Source organism: Emydura macquarii, unplaced genomic scaffold, assembly GCF_026122565.2.
Source record: "Emydura macquarii macquarii isolate MOO-44397 ecotype Brisbane River unplaced genomic scaffold, CSIRO-AGI_Emac_v2 contig_212, whole genome shotgun sequence".
Lineage (NCBI taxonomy): Eukaryota > Metazoa > Chordata > Testudines > Chelidae > Emydura > Emydura macquarii.
Genome location: NW_027130349.1, coordinates 10,973,159 through 10,993,958, shown reverse-complemented (window position 1 = coordinate 10,993,958; position 20,800 = coordinate 10,973,159). Strand labels below are relative to the sequence as shown.

Sequence of the window (20,800 nt, the reverse complement as noted above, 5' to 3'; positions counted from 1 at the left end):
GCAGAGGAAGTGGTAGGAGGCAGTGTCTGTTTTTGTCTCCCTGTAACAATGTGGTTAATGCAGACTGCTTAAAAATCACAGTCAAAGGCTCAGGAAACATTTTCAATTAATAAATAAAAATTATTATAGCTATCTTCATGGGTCACAACTGGGACAGCTCTGTATTCAAATACCTCCATTATATAAAGAAACAATAGTACATAATTGCAAGTAAGAAAAAAGTTTATATATGACAGTTTTCTTGATTTTTATTAAATTCAAAACCGGCAGAAATAATTCACATCAAATTTCTAAATACAGGTAAAAGTCAGTCAGCTAAAAAAATGGTTGTCAAGTTAAAACTTATTTTTCCATAACTTTCTCTTCCTTGCTATTGTCCACAGTACTATCAGAAATCCTACAAATGCTGTAGAAAATGGTGGATTTCATCTGTTAATATTAGAGTAAACCACAAGTTCACCATGTAAAAATAGCTAACTGTTTAGGCACAAAGTGGCAGAAGATGTAAGTACAATTTTCGACCAGGCTTCCTTAGTTTGTTAGTTGAAACTGTGTGCGCCAAAGATGTGTACCCTGAACAGTATTGTGTGCAGAATGCAATAACTTATTCAGCAGCTGACAGCTCTAAGACCCACTGGGCAAAGTATAAATTGCCACCAATTATTTTGAATGCTTAGTTCCTTCCAGAAAACTCATGAGAAACTGGAGAAGTCAGTGGTATACATTATTTGTCTGTGTAAATGTTTAGGGTGGAACAACGGCAAAACTGCTAAAAGAGTTTCAGAAATCAGAGAATAAAAAAGTAGTGATAAGCTATATTTTGCAAAAGACTGGTTTAGATTTTTGTCCCCAGGGGTCATAAATAGTTTTGCTACTGCCTGCCAAGATGTCATGACAAGCAGTCATATGACATCACAGGATTCCAGTGTGGCTAGATCATCCCAGTAGTGCAGTAGTGCAAGGCAAACTATTAATGTGCCTTGTTTTTCCTACCTTGAAAAATGAAAGTCAAGACTCAGAATCAGATCTTTAAAGGAGAATTAAAAAAAAAGTTCAGTATCACTGATTTTTACCTTTTGTCCACCATTAAATATATTTGCCATTCTAATAACAGGTGCAGCTTCACTGTCATTCATAAATACAAAATTTTATTTGCATTTCATTAGTTTAGAAAGACCACGATGTTTTTCAATACCACAACATTCAGGACACGCCAAGTTATTTGAATATGCAACTACTGATTTACCACAACTAAACTAAACAGTGCATTTTAATAAAAGATATACCAAAGATATAGTTCACAAATTCATCATCAGACAAAAACCTAACACAGTATATGCTTGACGGGAATAATTTTCACCATGAGGAAAAAATTGTGTTTTTCCATAAATCCCTCCCACCCAAGAAGATGTTCAGACAAATACACATATATATTCCCTCAACACAGGAAAATGTATTAATTTAATTTCCTTTTAAAAAGAATTTGTCTAGGACAGCAGCATTGCTTTTCATACCTTCTTTTAGAATTCACAATACATCTCCACTTTTTACTGAATTTTCATATTCTTTGCAACTTAGCTTTAAGCAGAAAATTAACGGCGTGAGTTGACACTGCACCCTTAGAATTGCACCAAATGTGATGTCTTAATACACAAAATAATGGTCTACTACTAAACATAATAAATAATAAAATAGACTGCTAGAAATTACATGTTGCTTTGCTGTAGATCCAGTCAGCTGAAGATACTACAGCTCCCTCCCCTTCGGCCCCCCCCAAAAAATCTTCTGAATATATTAAAGGAAACAATGCTGCTCATGGAAGCTTTGTACATAAAGTTTTCTGTTTTAAAAAAATTCATCTTTAAAATAGTTAGCAAAGCACCATATACTTATCTTCATACCAGAAGAGCTTCTGCTTGCCTGTTTATAATAACAAGGACTATTACAATATTTATGTCAAGAATAAGTATAGATTTAATTTCTCCTCCTCTGAGACTGGGAGTGTGGCAGTTCCCCATATACTGTACAATATTTATAACACTACAGCAATGAATGAAATATACTATTTTGAGGAAGAGGGGCAATATTTAACTGTTGTAGCTTAATCCTACACAGGATTGCATATTTGCATATTTACAAGTTAGTGTGTAGCTCTGACTTGAAAAACAAAGTGCAACATGAAACTGCCAAATGATTGTAGTGCAGAGTAGTACAGACACTTCCTTCTCTCTCCCACTCATCTTTTTCATTCTGTATGAAGCAACAAGTCAGCAACAACGGACATGTGGTCTCGGTGGAGGCAGTTCAGGTGGGATTTCTGGCTCTGGTTGCAGGGACAGTATACTGTTGGACAACTCATTCCTCATAACATCCAGAGGCATCTTAAAAAGAAAACACAAGTCTATAAATGATTACCTGCACTGAACTCTTTAGTTTATTTAAATTGAAAAGAAAAGCTGCACAGCTAATGCTCAGTTAAAATATTCAGATAAGGCCCCCAACATCAAAATATTTTAGAGGAGAGCAAGTTGTGTTTCAAAGAGAAAGAATGAAGTTATTTGACAGAGCTATGTTCCATGCTTCTCTTATGAAGGAAAGATACTTCATTTGGGGAGAAGTTTCCATGTAGCATTTAGTCAATTACAGAGAAATGTATTTAACATTTTTTAATATTTTAGAAGCTTTATCTATGTGAAGCAGTGTGCAATTTATTGAATTAAACACAATGCTGGGAGATAAAATTAAACCTCAGGAATTCCTAACTTTGCCTCAAATTCAGGTGGCCTTGGGCAAATCATTTAGTCTCCCGTGTCCGTTTCCACATCTGTAAAATGGGGATAATACTTGCCTAACCTCTCAGGGTAAGGATTTATTTTTCTATAGCTCTTTCAGAAGTGCTAAGTAGTCCTTACAGGTGGAGTACAGTACGTGTGAGAGACAGATTTGCATGGACAAAAATCATGGTCACAAATAATCCTGTAGTTTAAAGTGTTACACTAATTAGCAATATACATAAAATGAAGTTGTTGCCTTCTGTGTTAATGTAGTTGTTCAGTCTAAAAGAATAGCCTCATTTGTGTTGAACTATCTCTCACAGAGAAAGACTAACCACTTACTTTTAGTACTTTCAGATGCTATAAAACTATGCAAATTTCTATCCATTTCAAACAGTTTCAAACTTCAACCACCATTGCCAGATAATTGTCTAACTAAAAAAAAAAAAAAAAAGCAATGAACCAACTCAATCAACCTAACTCAGAGTGACCGTGATTTTTTGAAATACAGCTCACAGGTGATTTACACTGATTCTAATAATGCTCACTTACATAAAACACTGCTCAGCTGGGCTTGCATAGCCATTTACAAAGATGGATAACTGTTATCACCATTGTACAGAGAGAGGGAAACAAAGGCACAAAGTGGTTAAAAGACTTATCCTATATCAAAGCCAGCAGGGAACAGAAGACTGTCTCCTTTCTCTGTTCCAGTGCTCTAGCCCCTGGACCGTGCTGTAGACAGAAGCTCTGGTCTGCAAAAATACCTGGGCTGCTTCTCTCTCTTGCTAGTTGACATGTTGTGTAGCCAAGTTGCCGACTACTTGTTTTCCCAGTCCTTTGTAATTCTTCTCTCTCATTTCAGTGCAAGGATGAACATTTATTTCTGCTTTGCCCTAAGACAATTCCCCAAATCAATCCTATTTAATTTATGGCAACAAACGGAAAAGGCAAATGCACAGTCAGGTACTAAACTTTGATCTAAAATGAAATTACTATGCAGAGAAGCACACGCAAAAATTTCAACTGCAGTGCAGTGTTCAGCTGCAACTGAAAAGCTGGAGGATAGCAGATGGTCCTCAAGCTACATCCTGGCCACTCCAAGCTAACTAAAAATTTTACTTGCCATTGTGTGCTCTGAACAAATACTGGTACCTACAGTAGTTAAATATTTGACCTATGAAGATGTTATAAGTCCCAATCTCCACAGTTCATACGTTTTACCTTTTTCAGGATGTCATCCACAAGTTTCAGAAATATTTCATCCACATTAAAATTATCCTTGGCGCTTGCTTCACAGAACCGCATCCCAGTTATTTGCTGTGCAAACTGAGGGTAAAAAATTAACTGCATGAAGTCGGATTTTTTTTTTTTTTTTTAAAGAGATGAAAAGAAAAACTGTACTTGACAAAATCTGAGCAAAACTGAATATAGTGGAACATTAGATCCATTTGAGTCAACTTCAGTTCTGCAAGTTATTTTTCTCTTCCCATTCTGTTTTGAAGAATGTAAACAGTATGTACAAATTTAAATTGTCTTTAATACATTACTTTAATCTACCACATCAAGACGAAATCAAGAAATAACTCAAAACCAAATAATGAAATGTCATCAATGAAAAGATAAATGTTAGCTTAACCATGAAACCAGACATACAAAAATGTGACAGTATGCTGAATACACAGATCATACAGAGAACACTTCAGTTCATATATTTGTTTGATTTGTTTTATTATTTTTTCCTTTGCTTTTAGATAAAGTTGATGCTCTTGAAAATGAGTAAATAGCAGCACTAGAAAATGCCAGGCATAATGCAAGCATATATATTCCATGGCTTTGGAACAGCCTGTCAGGCAGACTGTCCCAAGGCTGTGACTCCATCTCCTTCCACGGAGGACTTCAAAATTGTGGGAATTTGTTCTGAATTGGAATGAAATCAGATTCTGAAATAGCAAAAGTACTCCATCAATCTCTCTCTTCACCCATCTCTAAATAATTCAAAAGGAAAACTGCAAAACTCTCAGGGACTCCACAAACTGGAACCTTAATATGATCTCATCTTAACAGCATGCCTATCAATTCTATGCCATACCTGTGTAGAACACACACACAATCACACAATCAGGTTCAAGCACATGAGAAAAAGCATTTTCAAAACTGCAATTAGAAGGTGTTCAGTTAAGAATACTTTTTTTACTTTGTTTTTATATAAGTTTGTAATGAACTACAAAGAGGTTTTCAATCTTAGTGCCTTGACCTAACCAGTACTTATGGTCTGATGCATTAATACTCCACTATTGTCTGAAAAATTGGTGCATCTATTTAACTCTTTCCAAAGGTCAGATTATTCATAAGTCCCTTTATGCCTTCACATGCTGCACTTATATACTTAGCACCTAAACAATTCCAGAATAGTAGAAGAATTATTCAAATTAAAACAAACTGAAAAAAAATTTTTTTTAAATCAAACAGCCATCAGCTATCTGTATATCCCCTAAAGTTACTGCACACTGTCTGAAAAGCATCTCTCTCCTTCCAGTGCTCTGTCCATAGTATCCTCCAAAATTCATGCCATAACAATACTCTACATATTATAGACAAGAAGTCTTTTTTACCACTGGCAAATGTGGAGAAACCTATGTCAACATTGCACTAGCTTTCAGCAGCACCTGCATGCTCATTTCCCAACACATGAATATCATGACAGGTTATATCATTTTTATTTTGTGCATGGTCAAAGCCTTGATTTTGAAAAGCTGTCTTTACATTCACAAAATCTTCCCGGATTGGTCTGATCAAATGAAGTGGTTCTTGTTCTAATGGGGAGGCTTTTCTTTCTCTAATAATCTCTGCTACATAAGGACACTTAGGATATAATATTGAGAAATCCATCAACATGTGCTGGTATCTCTTTTCACCTATATCCCAAGACAGAGGGTGTATCACATTCAATTTATAAGACAGGCTATAAAATAAAGTTTCTGTAAGCAGCAATGTTGGGCAAATGTGATTTGTGTATAAGGATGAACAAATGACAGCTCCTCAAACGATGCTTACAGAACCCAGCACAACATCCAAACACTGCAGATGAAATGTTCACATGTGGAGCACTGTGCACCAGCAGGTAGGTAAAGAGCATAGAAATACTTGCTTACACTTACAGTTGCCAGAAGCAAGCAGGTACAAAGGAGAATCAGGCTCAGAAGCGGAACAGACATATTTCTTTGACATATTCCAAGAAATGTTATATGATCCAGGATGAAGAGATAGAAAAGAAAAGCCTCAAGAGTGACTTATCCCCAAGAGTAGGTATCATCAGACAATCATTTCATTTTCTAAGAATGAGTGACTACTACATTGGTGTACCCCTTCTCTGACTGAACTATATCCAAATAACCTTTTGGTTATGTTACTATAGGACAGATCAAGCCCAGTTGAAGCAATGATCAAGCAGAAAACTTTCCCTGTTGACTCAGAAGTTTACCCAGTTACTACAGGATTTAAGTTATCATTTCAAAACAAAAGATGCTGGTCCTTACGACTGCAGACCTAGCTGTATGGCCTTCCTAAATCTGTAGACAAGACAGCATGAAACAATAGGACTGTGAGCTTTCTAAGGCCCAAATCATGGTAAAAGTATTCCAGAGCAGCAGACTGAGTACTAGGTAGCTTGCCGAAGATGAGGACAAGAATCTTTTACTCCTCACACTAGTCACTCTGCAGTATTTAGTGCTATGACTACAACCTCTGGGTTGGAGTAGCTTCCACATAACTTGAGTTCTGTCTACAGGGATAAGTGACTAGTAGAGAAATACTAGCCCTGCTCCACCTCCTTACTATGCTGCAGTGCAGAGGGAGTTTCCACAAAACTGGGCTCCAGAGCACATAGGGATTGTGATTCCCCTACTTGGACTCTCCACTTCTCCTGCCCAAGAGAACTGTACTTGTTCTGTTACAAACAAGGGGGAAGAATTATTTGTCCCAATAGAACTCTGAGTTGCCTCCATCTCTCTCAGTGTGCTAACTCTGAAATTTTTCTTGAGGGGTAAAACAAAAAGTGCTGTCTCTAGAATTTCAGGAGATATTCCAAAGTTTCCCTTCTACACAAAACAAACCTTACATATCCTGAGCATTGTGGGCACGTATGGTTAGTTTCCAGGATAGTAACCTACTGGAAGAGATGCCAAGGGTTGACGACATGGTCTGATTTTCTTGCAGCTTAAACTGATCCGGAGCAATTTGGAAAAGGATGAAATAGCAGATTGAAACTAAACAGCAGTCCAGCAATGGATAAATCTGCTTTGGAAAATCATTAGAGTGGAAATTAGGTGAGTTCGCCTACATTTCTTTTTACAGAAGAAAATGCTCTTCCTTTCTGGAGTTTAATAATATTCCTGGAGAAGTCATGCCATGAAACGGATCAGGATTACCTTGTTCATGATCACTTTGCTGTGCTCAGTACAGAATCCAAGGAGATGTGTTGGAGGATTGAGCAGGTGGCAGGAAGTGACTTAAAGCCAATTTTGTGCTTCCCTAATCCCAGGACAGTCAGAAGTTACTCTGGCCCTCATATAAATTAGAGCAGTTTATGGGATGCTTCCACCTACACAAATTGTAACGGTCCCAGAGGTCATACACTGGCCCAGCACACAAGATGTCACAGCTTTCCTCCCTCCCACCCCTTCTGTGAAGGAATGGAAAGGGCAGCCTATAGTCAGATCTATACCAGTTGATTTCCCTAAGTGAGGGGAATCTTCAGCTGCTCTCAGAGAAACTTTCCAACCCTTTATTCTACTTCAGGAGCCTGAGGATCCAGCCCAAGTTAGTAACTGGATTTGTAATTTCCTCCTGTTTCTTTAGGGCAAGATGATATTCCTTACGCCTGGTCTACAGTGCTGGACTGGGTCAACGTGAAATACACTAGTTACATTATGTAACTAGCGCTTTTCACATTGACATACTTACATCTACACAGCACGGCATCGTCATGATGCTATGTTGACAGGAAAGTCTCTCTCATTGACACTGCCTTCCGGGGAGGTGGATTAATTGAGTCAATGGGAAAGCACTCTCCCATCAACTGAGCAGGTCTACACAGACTTGCTCGATTGATGTCGCTGCAGCAGTGTAGACACACCCTTACATTAAAGTAACATACATGCGCATGGTCTGTAATACAGGTTATAATCTTAAAACATCTTCACAGAATGGGTGGGAGGGAGGAAGGCTGTGACATCTTGTGTGCTGGGCCAGTGTATGACCTTTGGGAGCTGTTACAGTTTGTGTAGGTGGAAGCATCCCATAAATTGCTCTAATTTATATGAGTGCCAGAGATTTTGGTAGAATAATGTATGTTTATAACACCATATGTCCTCTATAACTAAGGGTATGAAGGAGAGTAGTATTGCAGATGCAACATCAAGCAGAACCTCTGCTGCAGGTATCTGTTCATAGCAAAGGCAGTACAACTGTTATTTTTAATCAAACCCTAGGTTATAAAAAAGTTTCCCCTTTTTATCTAATTAACTTCTCCCTCCCTCCCTTCATATAGTCAGGTAGCTTTCAAGAGGCAAGGTTATTCCAATCAGCGTTTGCATGGCTTGGAATTTCAACCATCTTGAAAAAAATTCAGCACAGCCCAAAATTACAGTTGTACATTCTTCACTATTCCAATATAAGCTCACAACCTCCTTCTCTCACCATCACTCAAGGATGTTAATGATTTGATTCCACCTGCTCTTACCTTTTCTCCCTGCTGTCGAGTGATCTCTCTGTCAACTTCACAGTCCAACTTATTTCCAACCAGCAGAAGCTCTGCATCTTCTGAGGCATACTGAATATAGAAAAATATGATATTTCTAATTAACTATATCCACAAATGTAAGATTTTTATCTGTGTTGATAAAATCACTTGAGTCACTAATTATGTACCTGCTTAAGTTCCATATCAAAGCTCTGTACAAACATTATCTCAAGGATATATACCCTTATTTCTCTCTGCTTCTAAACACGTTTCATAATACTAAATGAGAAATAAACTTGAGTTTCCCATAGTGGCACAATTGTTGCCTTAATGCAAAAAAAGTAAATGGAATGCATGGTTTTCCAGTGCACAGCTGGGTGCCCAAATCTATGCACATTTCAGACAACAATACTGATGACAGCAATTCTACTTCACAGCCATTTTTGTATTAGAATAAGCATGCTAAAATTAAATGTCTGCAAGAATAAAGTGGAAGCCTGTAGCAAAAGAATTTAAATTTTTAATCTTCTAAGGGGTTACTGTGAAACCACACCGTAAAACAGTAATTTAACTGTCTCTTTTTCATAAAGCATTATATATATTGTATTTTCTATTGTCAGAGAAATTGAAGCCTACCTTATCAATCATTTTCATCCATTTTGGTAAATCCTCAAATGTCTCCTTCTTGGTGATATCATACACCAATATGATTCCCTTGGCACTTCTGTAGTAAGCTGAGGTAATGCTGTTGAATCTCTCCTGACCTGCTGTGTCCCTAAGGAGTAGCAGCAAACATTGGCGGAAGAATTTTATCAGTTCACAAAACACAGAATAGGCTAGCCTGAATTTTAATAAAAGAACACATCATGCATTTTAGAGGCATATTCCATATTTTTGGTTTCCTTCTATGAATGCTAATTTCAGACACTAACAGGTAAACCGGGTAAACAACAATTGGATCAGAAGTAAGGAATTCTATCTCAGACCTATTTGTCTTACACTAATTTCACTGAGAAAGGCAAGGCCACCAATCAGTTTTACATGTCCTTGAGAATGGAGTTGTCCAATGAAAACAGATCAACAGATGGAAAAAATTAAAAATAATATTTCCTGGAAGAGTGAAAAAAGAAAAAGGATGCATGCTCATTAAGCTAACACTTTGGACTTTACACTATAAAAGTAGCAATGCATAGATTAACAAGATTCAAGAGCTTTCATATTTTTAAAACTAATGCAGAAGATAATTGCAGAAATTATTGATAAAAGTAGGCAAATAACCCGAAGATGTATGTATAGTAGTACTTTTTGAGGCATACATATGGCTGAATACAGCATGAACCTGAAGGCCAAGTTTTAAATTCTGAAGTGTCTACTTATTCTGGGTGTAGAGAAGGTTCACAACCACTGACAGCACCACTTATTGGTAAGGAGAGGGTTCGCAGGTCATCTCCCCATTGAAGCACAGTCCTGTCCTCTAACACCCCTACCCCAAGGATTTCCAGTCCTCTTCTTTAGCATGGGATATTGGAGACCAGGCTCTTGAACAGTAAAGTTCTTTTCTAGCTGGCCTCTCACATCTGAAGGCTTTCATTATAATGTCCTCTCAGAGTGGGCATGGGAGCCCGGGCCCACCCTTATCACTAGGCTCCAGTCCAGGGCAGCACTCGGCACCTTGGGTTGTAAAGCAGCAGCACCGCCCCACCCTTCCAGGATCACTTCCTACCCGAGTCTCCTTTAGCTTCATGGAATAAATCACTTCAATCTAGTCTCTGACCTGCACACTCAGTCACCTGACAATCCTCTGTAGATTTGCACAGGTCTGTATTGTCAGGTCTCAGGCAATGAGCTCCTGGGCAGTACTTTTCCATCAGAGCAGCTGCCTGTTCCCTTCCACTGTCTGCCTCTGAGCTGCTCCACTCCTCTTTTTAAAGCCCTGCCTCCAGTTTATGCAGGCTTTGCAGGTGTGTCTGGGTGGGGCTGCCTGGGCCCAGAGCTGTTCCTTAATCCCCTGCTCTCAAGTGTGGTGTTTGAATACCCTACACGGTGCCCAACAAGGTGCCCACCTTGACACAACTATGGCCTGGCTCTTAACAGTGATGGGGGCTTCAATTAGGGTGCATTTACCAGCAATAGTACAGCTGTACTTCTTCTAGCAATACTTTATGTGCTTGGTGTAGTCAAGACTCCAGCGGTTTTCATGGTAACATGAAAACCTGCTCTGAGCCATTTTCAACCATATCACCCAAAAGCCTGCTTAGAGTGGATTTTTTATGACAAGTTGATAAAAATGCCTGAGGCCTGTCTACCCCAGAACTTTCTTGGTTGCTAGTGCTGTTGCTGAAAAGAAGGTTACAAAATGCTCTAATTCATTCAAAATTTAGGTGGACATTTTTTAAAGTTTAGTACTAGAGGTAGTCAAAAACAAACTCTTCCTGTGAGAAGTTTTTGAATTAAAACCCTTTATTTGAATTTTTTTGTAGAAAGAAACTTCTCATGGGAAAACTAAAATCTGACCAATTTGAAATATAAAAATGAATTTATAAAATGTCACTTCATTTAGAAATTTCCCATGGGGAAAAATTGACATTTCGTCTGTGAAAAATTTAAATGTTGATTAAACTGTATTTTCCAAGGAAGGAGAGAACTTCCAGTATGAAAATCTTTGACCAACTCAGGCACTGTATGACCTCATTATGAGAAACCTTAGAGAGCAAACATTTTTAATAATATGGGTGGATCTTTTTTGGAGTATTTAAAAAAGAGTCAGGTTCATAAGATCAAACTGACTGTCTTTTGGAGAAAGTATTTTTTTTATTTATCCACAGCATATGCACAGGACATACAGTTGTAGAGAAAAATGGTCTCTATCCTGCCCACTCAAACAAAACCTCCTTGGATCATGCCAATAGCTGACAGGTAATTTATCATTAATGCTCAGTCATGTCAATCTTTGGCCTTTCTTCTCTAACTGCCAAAATGATACCAGTTAGTATCAACTCTGTACAGGTGGTTTCATGATGCAGATGACTGTCTATTGGAAAATGAACTGAAGCTTCAGCTTCATACAGGCTACACCAAGAATTGTGAAAAAATAAAACTGCTACATTATCATGACCAGCACAGTATTTTGCAGCTGGAGGATGGCACTATCATACAGTGATGATGGGAATAAATTCAATTCTGTCTTCTGCTGTCTCTATTTCTATCTTCTGATTTAAAAAATAAATTCACACTTAAATTTACACATACTAATCTTTGGTACCCTGCAAGAAGCAAAAACATGTATTGCCTGTTTGGTTCCAGTGATATGTGATACTATCTCTATATATTTAATTGGTTGCTTTCTTTTCACTAATGAGGCATTTTAGTTAAAGCAATACAAGTTCTCTATATTCTGCAGCTGAAATTGCACAGATATTTACTCACCATTACAGTTTATTTTCTCTTCACCTATCTTTTTGCCAGGGTGAAATTTATTTTTCGCAAAGCCCCTGTGATATTTCATTACGGGAAACACTTTAAAATGCCAGTCAAGACTGTTGAATTTCTACACATGAAAAACATCATCTCAATGCCTATGAAGAGACTCCTCCAAATGACTCTCTTGTAGAATTGCATCTATCATCTGATGTCAATAAACCAGTCTACAGTTTATATTTATTGTAGGTGGGAAGCCCTTTAGTTTCATCACTTTAAATGCCAGACATGATAGCGTTGGGAGGGCAGGAAATGGTATAGAGAAATATTGTTATTTTAAGTGATCAGTGCTGGTGACTGATAATAGCTGGCAAAAGATAGGATTTCCAGATCAGTTAAGGTATGTTTTTTGTGGCAGAACACTGTCCCACTAGACTTGAGTGGTTTTAAAAATACACATTCTGGGTTTCTTTAAATCATAGTTTGTAGAAAACTACACTGAATCCCTTAAACCCAAGACGATGAGTGTCCTCTTCTAGCTATCTCAAAAGGAATTTGTTCATTTAACTGAACACTGAGTGGTGAGATCTTCTGCTCTATCAATCCTTCAATTCTATAAATTCAGAAGAGTTAGATAAAAGGTGATCCAGGACAACCGTATAAATATAATCCAGAAGGACAAGCTCCAAAGGGCTAAAATGATGGGAAGAGGAAGGAAGGTGGTTATATAGTGTGGAAATATTAAAACCCAAAGACCCCAAGAAACAGATACTCTAATAATTAGCACTCTGATGGAACACAAACACAATTCTGGCCAAGATCCTGAATCAACAAGGTATTTACACACATCTAACTTTAAGCATATAAACAATTCCAGATGTTTAAAGGCATGTAAGTACCTTGCTGAATCAGGCTTTAAACAATAAAAATAAAAAATAGTGACATTTAATTATTTATTGAATTTTGGTCCTATTTTCAGGAATAACTACCATAATTAGCAAGAATGTAACTGCTAAAATTTGATGTCAGTATTCAAAAATCAGTAAAGGAGAAGGAAACTAACAATATCTACTGTACTTCTATTATGCTTGCAGTATTATGCAGGAAAATACTTCTAGTTTCAAGTATAGCAAAACTATTCCTGAGTGGAATGTTCATTTGTAACATATCCATAGGTCCTGTGTCTCTAAAGCACACTGCAAGAGAATTCTTTCCTCCTTTTCCTTCAGTGCTTCTCATCCTGCACAGAAAGAAGTGAACTAATGTACTTGCTGGAGTATCTAATTATGTACAGCACTAAAGAGGTTTAATAATTTGAGTACAAAGAAGGGGAAGTTACACCAAATCATTTAAGTCAGGAGCAGCTTCTGAAGTACTGACATGATTCCATCCATATACAGGAAAAACATGTACAGTGGAAGAGAAACAGTCATACAATTACTCTCTAACAGCACGGTGAATAAGTTTACATGCAAGTGATGGAACCATCTAAGTGATATCCAGATTTTAAAAGTGTGCTGGATTTCTGCAGTTTCCTTAATGAAAGAATGTACTAAGTTTTCTATTAACAGGGTTTTCCCCCTTACTACAACTGAGGTTTTATAAAAAATTCTGTAAGGTATACAGTTATACCAGGGATACTCTGTATAACCAAAAGTGCAGGGTGTACAAATTCCACAAGCGTACATAAATAACCCATAATGCTTAATTTATAATGAATAGCATTTCTGCCATCGAGATACTCATCATAAAAGGTCAGTTGTGATATGCTGGAGCAATTCAGTTTTGTTTTGCTGTTCTCATCCATATTATACTCCAATCATAAGAAGTATTAACACATGGTATAATAAGATATTTATCATTTTAGTTTGAAGACCTATCAAACCACCCATGGACAATCGCAATAATGCGCTAGCATGATCAATCCCCAAATCATGAGATTACTGATCTGTATTAATATTATGCTATTTGACAAACAATAAGACGACTTGCTAGTCCTCAAATACAGTATCTTAAAATTCCAAATAGAGTAATTCTAGGGTTCCGGCATTAAAATTAAACAAAAGTCCAAACAGCCTATTTATAGTCTAATGTAATAAAGTATGACTGCTGGATGCAGTTTTTACACTACAAAGAATTGAGTCTTGAATTAAGTCTAATTTGTTGAACGTGCTGAGACATTCTGGATGTCAAATATTGCTTTTATATCTACAGTTCTTTTATACCTAGCATGTATAGCTATTGCAGCCAGCTAGGTAAATCTTTCAGTATCTCTATTTCTTAATTTTTTTTTTGTACTTTTAAGGAATTCACTTACACTTTAAAAACCCTTTTCAATGTTGTGTGTTGTCTATATAATGCTTTTTTCTCCACTCCCAACTCCTCATCCCAAACTAAGAAATTGTGTGAATAGGGAAAATGTTATTTCTTTTCCAACTTGCAGCCACAAACATGTATTGTAAAATTATTATTAAAATATTTACTATTTTCCAAATAAAGAATCCACCATCACTGTCTTTCTGCTTATGCATTAAGGAAACCCCTGAAAGTCTTAATTTGGATTGAATGGTTTAGGTCAGACAACTATTTTTGTTTTAATACAAATGCACTTCATGTACACGAATGTACACACTCAAAACAACCATCTTTTTGAGTTGAAGCCAAGTTAATTTTTTTTGGAGGGTTGGTACCAGATGGCAGTAAAAGAGGAAAGTAAATAAAACCAAAATAAAAATGGGCTTCATACTTTTTTGGAAGTGAAAAATAAAAATCTCTAGCTAGAGAAGATTTTTGAAATGGTGTAATGGGTTCATATGAAAACAAAGAAAACTGTTTTTCCACTCCAAAACCCAGAATAGGCTGAAAAGCTTTAATTATGTTACATTATAGCATGTTCATTTTCATAACTACTAAACTCTATGAGCACCATTTTGAAGTATTTTCAGCATATTATTTCTCTTTAGGGCTGGCTATAAGTTTTCTGATAAAACAGTTTTCCAGTCAAAAAAGGCTGATTCAACAGAATCAACACTGAACATGTCAATTCAATCAAAAACTTACAGAATTTGACCTGTTGGAAAACAGCTTGGTTTCCTGCCAGCTTGCTTGCCCACCTACCTGGCTCACTGCTCCACCCTTGGCCAACTCCCAAAATTTCCTTCTTCTTGGGCTGCCTGGCAACCTGCTGCGCTGGTTCCCAGGCAGCCCAGAAAGCCTGTGTCTTGCCCTCCAAATGGCGGGCAGAAAGCTGAAAAATTACATTTCAATTCTCCTGAAAGGAATTTTTCTGAAAATCCCTTCCCACAAAAAATTTCACATTTGAGGTTTTTGTCCTGATTTGGGATGGAAAAAAAATTCATGGGAAGGTATTTCTCATTTTCATCTTCCAGCCAGTTCTACTTCTCCTATTGTCTATTCCATACATTCACCTGCTGAAGCCAACACTTGCAGAATAAGGAATATGAAATGGCTGGTTACAGTGTGATAATGATTCATTTTCACTAAATACATATACTTGGGCTGTGTGAAAAGATAGGATAATCATTTAAATTTACATCTAGTATGAAAAGGAACTGTACAATCTGGCACATATGGATGTACAGATAGGTGTAATGGTAAAACTGTGCACACAGAAATTTAGACTATATATTAAGAAAAGTTTCTTAACAGCAATTTAGACTGTGAGCTCTTTGAAGTGGGGAACTTGTGTTTGTATATGAGATCCTGATTCTGACTATTTTGTGACTACCATAACCCCCTCCAGTACCCATAATCTCAGTCTCTGGATTTGTCTTCCAAGGGAAGTGATAGAAGCCCTATTGATTCAGTCATAGGCAGAGCTCATAGTGTGACCCTTGCCATAATAAGACTGCTTTCAGTTGCTTATAGCTTTACCAAAGCAACCATCTGGGCTGACATTTTCCATGCTGGACATCTGCCAAGGCTGAATTGGGGGGAGGGGGTGGGGAATCCGTTAATATGGTTCAGCGACTTAAAAGACCAAGGTTGGAGGAAAATGTGTGCCCATATTTAAAAAATTCATATAACTATTTTGCTGAGCAACCAGAGAGCCTCCATTAATTGGAGCAGAAACTAAATTTGGCAGAGGGGTTGTACTGATGTCAGGGATGTGCCTTTTGCTGAATGGGTAAAAATTTGCCCAAATTAAGCCTCTGAAAAGTCTCAGTTTTTGCATATGTTCAGTAGAGAACTGTATCATTTGACAGCTAAATTCCCAGAAGATTCCATTTGCATTGGGCATGCTCATCTCCTCAGAGCATCTGTGCACTGACTAGATTACACACATGCCATCTCCAGAGATAAATTGAGCATGCTCCAGTTCAGAATTGCATAGAAAGAGCAGTAATTTCCCTGACAACTGCTCCTCCTGGCAGCTGAAAGGGCCACTATGGCTTCAGGCACCAGAACTGAGAGCAGGGAGACACACTCTCCTGTGCTCCAAATGCCCTCTGCTCCTGTCCAGACAGGGAGGAAGAGGAGGCAGTTGGAGTGGGATGCAAAGGAGTGAGGAATGAGGGGAAGGGAGAAATAGAGACATCCTCAGTTTCCACATTGCTCTGCTGTCAGCAAAGAGCTGTGAAACCCACTGGCAAAGGGTGCATGTCGTCTGCCTATGCCTGATCCACATACTCAACCTGCTACTGCCAGCAGTTACTCCATAAGGTCAAGTGGAAGAGGTCTGAAGGTCTGAATTTCCTGATAGCCCACGATGGAGATCAATATGATTCCACATGATAAAAAACTTTTGGTTTTTTCAGTTTTTTTTTTTTTTAAATGTAGGAAATTATATTAAAAACCCTATGCTAAAAGAACAGTAAGGTTGCACTGTAAAACATTTAAAAGCTAGGAATTGGTTAAGGTTGCCGATATTGTGAAGACAAATTCATTAATACATGTGAGACACTTAGATAGTACAGTGAGAGTACCATAGAAATACCCAGGAGGAAATTAATAATTTTTTCATCAGTACAGGATTTGGATGCTGTGCATTAACTAAGGCCTGTGGCCACACACTGTACCAGGAGAATAAAAAAATAAACTACCAATTCACTGAATAAGGCATGGGTCCGTATGAAAAAAGAAAAAAAGAAAAAAAAAAGGATGTGATCACATAATTAGAGACTGTATGATATGCAAACACACAAGGGGGCTTGACTTCGCAACCTTAATGTTCTTGCAATGTAGATTTTTTTAATGTAATTTATAAACAGACAGGCAAGGCACTCAAGAATGTGTTGTAGGAAACAATTGTAGATTTATCTTCCCTCTTTGCTAGTATGTGTTTTCCCAACATGATTTTATAGGTAGGACCAGAGATTTTTTTTTTTTTTTTTTTTTTTAAAATAAGGGTTAATTATATCAAAGGCATTTTAATAGTGAGAGTCAACACCATGGGACTATGTGTATTGATGCTTCCTTGTAATATTTGACATATACTGGTATATAAATTCAGAGACTTAAAACCAATTGTTATGTACTTTTTTCATACATTAAATTACGTGCTAAATTACCATTTTAGGCAGGCCTCGGCAACTGAGCAAAGGCCACTCTTTAATATCCCTCCAAGTTTTTTTTTTTTTAAATGATATATTCTAACAAAAGTCTACAAAGATATCCTTAAACTCCATATTTTTCCCACTTAAGAATATCTTTTCTGACAAACAAATGACGCTATAAAACACTTATTCAACATTAAGAACACGTCTGACAAGGTGTATACATTTCATATTCAGTGCTACAAATAACATCTCAAAATAAAAAAATTGCATTACCTCTATCAGCTTCAGTAGGCCCTGGCTAACAATGCTGGCTCAACCACCAGCTCTGCAGTCACAGGTTTCCAAACAGAGACGCAGATGAGGGATGAAGACATGCCAGTAACATTCAAGTGTTAGATGACTGATGATACCAAAGATGCAGCAGCAGTTAACTCAGAGGGAAGCAAGACAAACACATGGTGCAACAAACAGAGTTGATGGTGACCTGCCAAGAGGCGTTAGTAAGCTAAACTCACTTCATCTATGTAATCAAAAATGAAGTATTACCAGAACAACCCAATGTCGTCATTTCAACAACCAATGTGCTCTGATCTGCTTTTTCTATGGGTTGTTAGCATCTATAGCAATTGATTTCTAATGCCAATTATGCATCAAGCACTGTTAATACACCAAAGCTATTAGACAATTTATAGGATTAGAATCTACATTAACATAGCTGGTTTACTCTCTCCTAATCGTGATTTGTGTCATGCTACTGTGCATCATAATGGACCTCTCAGAACAAACTAAATTTATAGCAGTATGCACTGTATTAATCATCATCAATAAATAATATCACTTGAGTAATCATTATCAAGTAGTATATAACCTTCTCTGGAACAGAAAAAATGTGCAGTCCAAACTGAGTTCACACAGTAGGACATGAATACCATAACTGTTGACACATACTTTTTTGTTTGTAAAAGTTTACTTGTATTAATTACATTGTTACATGTAATGTCACAGAAACAGCACCTATTATATGAAATTTCTGATAAGGAGTTCAGAAAATGCTACATAGATTCATTTACTCTAGAATGGCAGTTATAACTAAGGTGATTTTCATCTGAGTCAACAAAATTGAAACTAGAGGTATTTTTTCCCTCCTTCCCTTCTAGTAGCTACCCCATATTTACTATGAAAGTGGGTGGTCAACTTTAGAACTTTTGGTTTTTGGGATCTGTAGAATTTTTTTTGTTTTTGTTTTACTCCTATGCTATTTTCTTAGCTAGCTGATTTTGTTTGTCTAAAGAAAGGATTTGACACCTCTGTAACACATTCATATTTGTGTCAGTACAGTGATATTACATTTATTCCATCATCCCTCCTCTTGCTCTTACAAATCTATTAGCCATTTTTTAAAAGTCATATGAGGTGAAGGGAGGGAAGAAGCAGAAGGATAAGAGCTAAACCAGCTTATAACAATTAATCATATTAAACAAGCATATTGAACCATGCTATAAACACAAAAATTAAAACATATTGCTGGTTGCATTTTTGTTTTACTTACCAGATTTGTAATCTAATTTTCTTTCCTCTTAGTTCTACTGTTTTGATTTTAAAATCAACACCTATAAATAAAATACAGTAAACAAAAAGAAAAGGAGGAATAAGAAGCAAAAGCAATGAGGGTGTAATTTAAAATGATTCTTTTTTCTACCTATGCATGTGTGTTATACTAATATGCTGACAACACTTTGAACAAACAGGAATTTACACCACCATGGGCCAGCAGGGGGAGGGGAGGGAATAGAGCTACTTCACACAGTGAGCTATTACTGTTGAAAATGTTTTTCAATGCGCAATACTGTCACTAGGAGCTCTAACGACACAATAGGAAAAAATAGGATATGATTACTTCCTTCCCCTCTATTAATGTTTTATAGTGATCATCAGGAACAACCGAGTTCTAATTATGAATCTGTTACAGACTCCTCCCATGTCATGAAGAGAGTCAATCTCTCTGCCTCAATTTTGCTGTCTGTAAAATGGGATTAATATGTAACTATTTCCAATTGTTGATGGATAGTGTTTGTAAAGCACTCTGAAGATGAAAGTGCTCTGTGGTTTTATCCTGGAGTTGTACCTGGCTTAATATTATCAACAGCTTTTATATCAGTGCTTCTGTTATAAATTTGACTGATGTATATTCTGTAGAAATGTACTAATGTCTGAAATATGGCTTCCTATATATTCTTTGTGCAGGAACATATTTGGGGTTGAAATATGAAAAAATATTGCTTCTGATGAGTGAAAATACTCCAGTTTCAATTTTTTTGATGTTATATTGTGAAGAGGTTAATTAGCAATTTCTATGGGTGATCTCTCATAAATCAGTTGCTTTACAACTACCAAGAACAGTACTTTGATTTTACACTGGTTATATGGCTGACATTTGCCAAGTTATAGAATGCACACTAAATATTACTTAACAATAAATCCATGCAAGACATTCATATGCAAAGTAATATTTCAAAATAAAATTTAAGTTGATAGAAAAATCACAGGTAATTGACAACATAAAAATGCCCCATAAATCCACAAAACTCAATCACAGAATGAAACCTCGTCAGCTACTTTAAGTGCCAATATACTTAAGTATTCCAAGATATTTTACACATTTTCTTGTTTGCCAGTTTCAGTCCCATTCTTTTAATGTAATTTTGCATGAAGGTATTTTGCTTTAAATCTTATTCTTGAAACCCCCACAAAATACTGCTAAATTTCAGAGAAAGAAAAGACAGGCGGGGATGGCTCAGACTAATACAAATAAACGTACACAGAAATGTAGAAGTATACTGTGTCGGAAACTCTCTCCTTCCCATTTCCCCCTTTCCCCCATTATTTCACACACCAGTGTAAACTGGTAGGATAAAAGAACAGAAAGAGAAGATCAAATATTTTGGAAAGCTGTTTTTCTAAAGACTGCATTGGCTAATGGCCAAGCGTCTAGTTCATAGTGCTTGGACTATGAGGAGTGACATAGAAGAGTGGAGTATAAAACTTATATTTAAAAAAAAAAAAAGCTGAATTTGGTCCTTTCGTTTTACAACACTTAACTTCTACACACACCAAATACTTTAACATAGTTTTACACCATTATTCATTAAAACCAGTTACATGGCAGATTTAGAATATATTCTAAAGCAGCAGTTCTCAACCGGTGGTACTTCGAAGAAGGCTGGGTGGTACGCGAGCCGTACCACGTCGCCAAATCCGCCGCCGGAAGTACCCACCCACCCTCGCGAAACCCTGCTGCCGAAAAGGGGCAAACGGCTGAGGGCACTGTTCCCCCCATGTAACCCCCC

General features: G+C 37.0%; 1 protein-coding gene across 3 annotated transcripts in view; it reads right to left on the bottom strand.

Annotated features, from left to right (window-relative positions):
• Window positions 1–204: 204 nt before the first annotated feature.
• The window catches only part of RAB12 (RAB12, member RAS oncogene family), a 35,154-nt gene continuing 14,558 nt past the window's right edge, over window positions 205–20,800 (bottom strand). Inside the window, exons 2-7 of one of the 3 annotated variants that reach the window (XM_067547644.1) lie at window positions 19,003–19,063; window positions 9,154–9,358; window positions 8,518–8,607; window positions 3,999–4,103; window positions 3,327–3,376; window positions 205–2,381 (exon numbers count right to left, since the gene is read on the bottom strand). In XM_067547644.1, coding sequence (XP_067403745.1) covers window positions 2,363–2,381; window positions 3,327–3,376; window positions 3,999–4,103; window positions 8,518–8,607; window positions 9,154–9,358; window positions 19,003–19,063 — 530 coding nt within the window. In that variant the 3' untranslated portion in view covers window positions 205–2,362. The remainder of the gene's footprint in view (window positions 2,382–3,326; window positions 3,377–3,998; window positions 4,104–8,517; window positions 8,608–9,153; window positions 9,359–19,002; window positions 19,064–20,800) is intronic. The other 2 variants (XM_067547636.1, XM_067547655.1) reach the window with 2 other exon arrangements.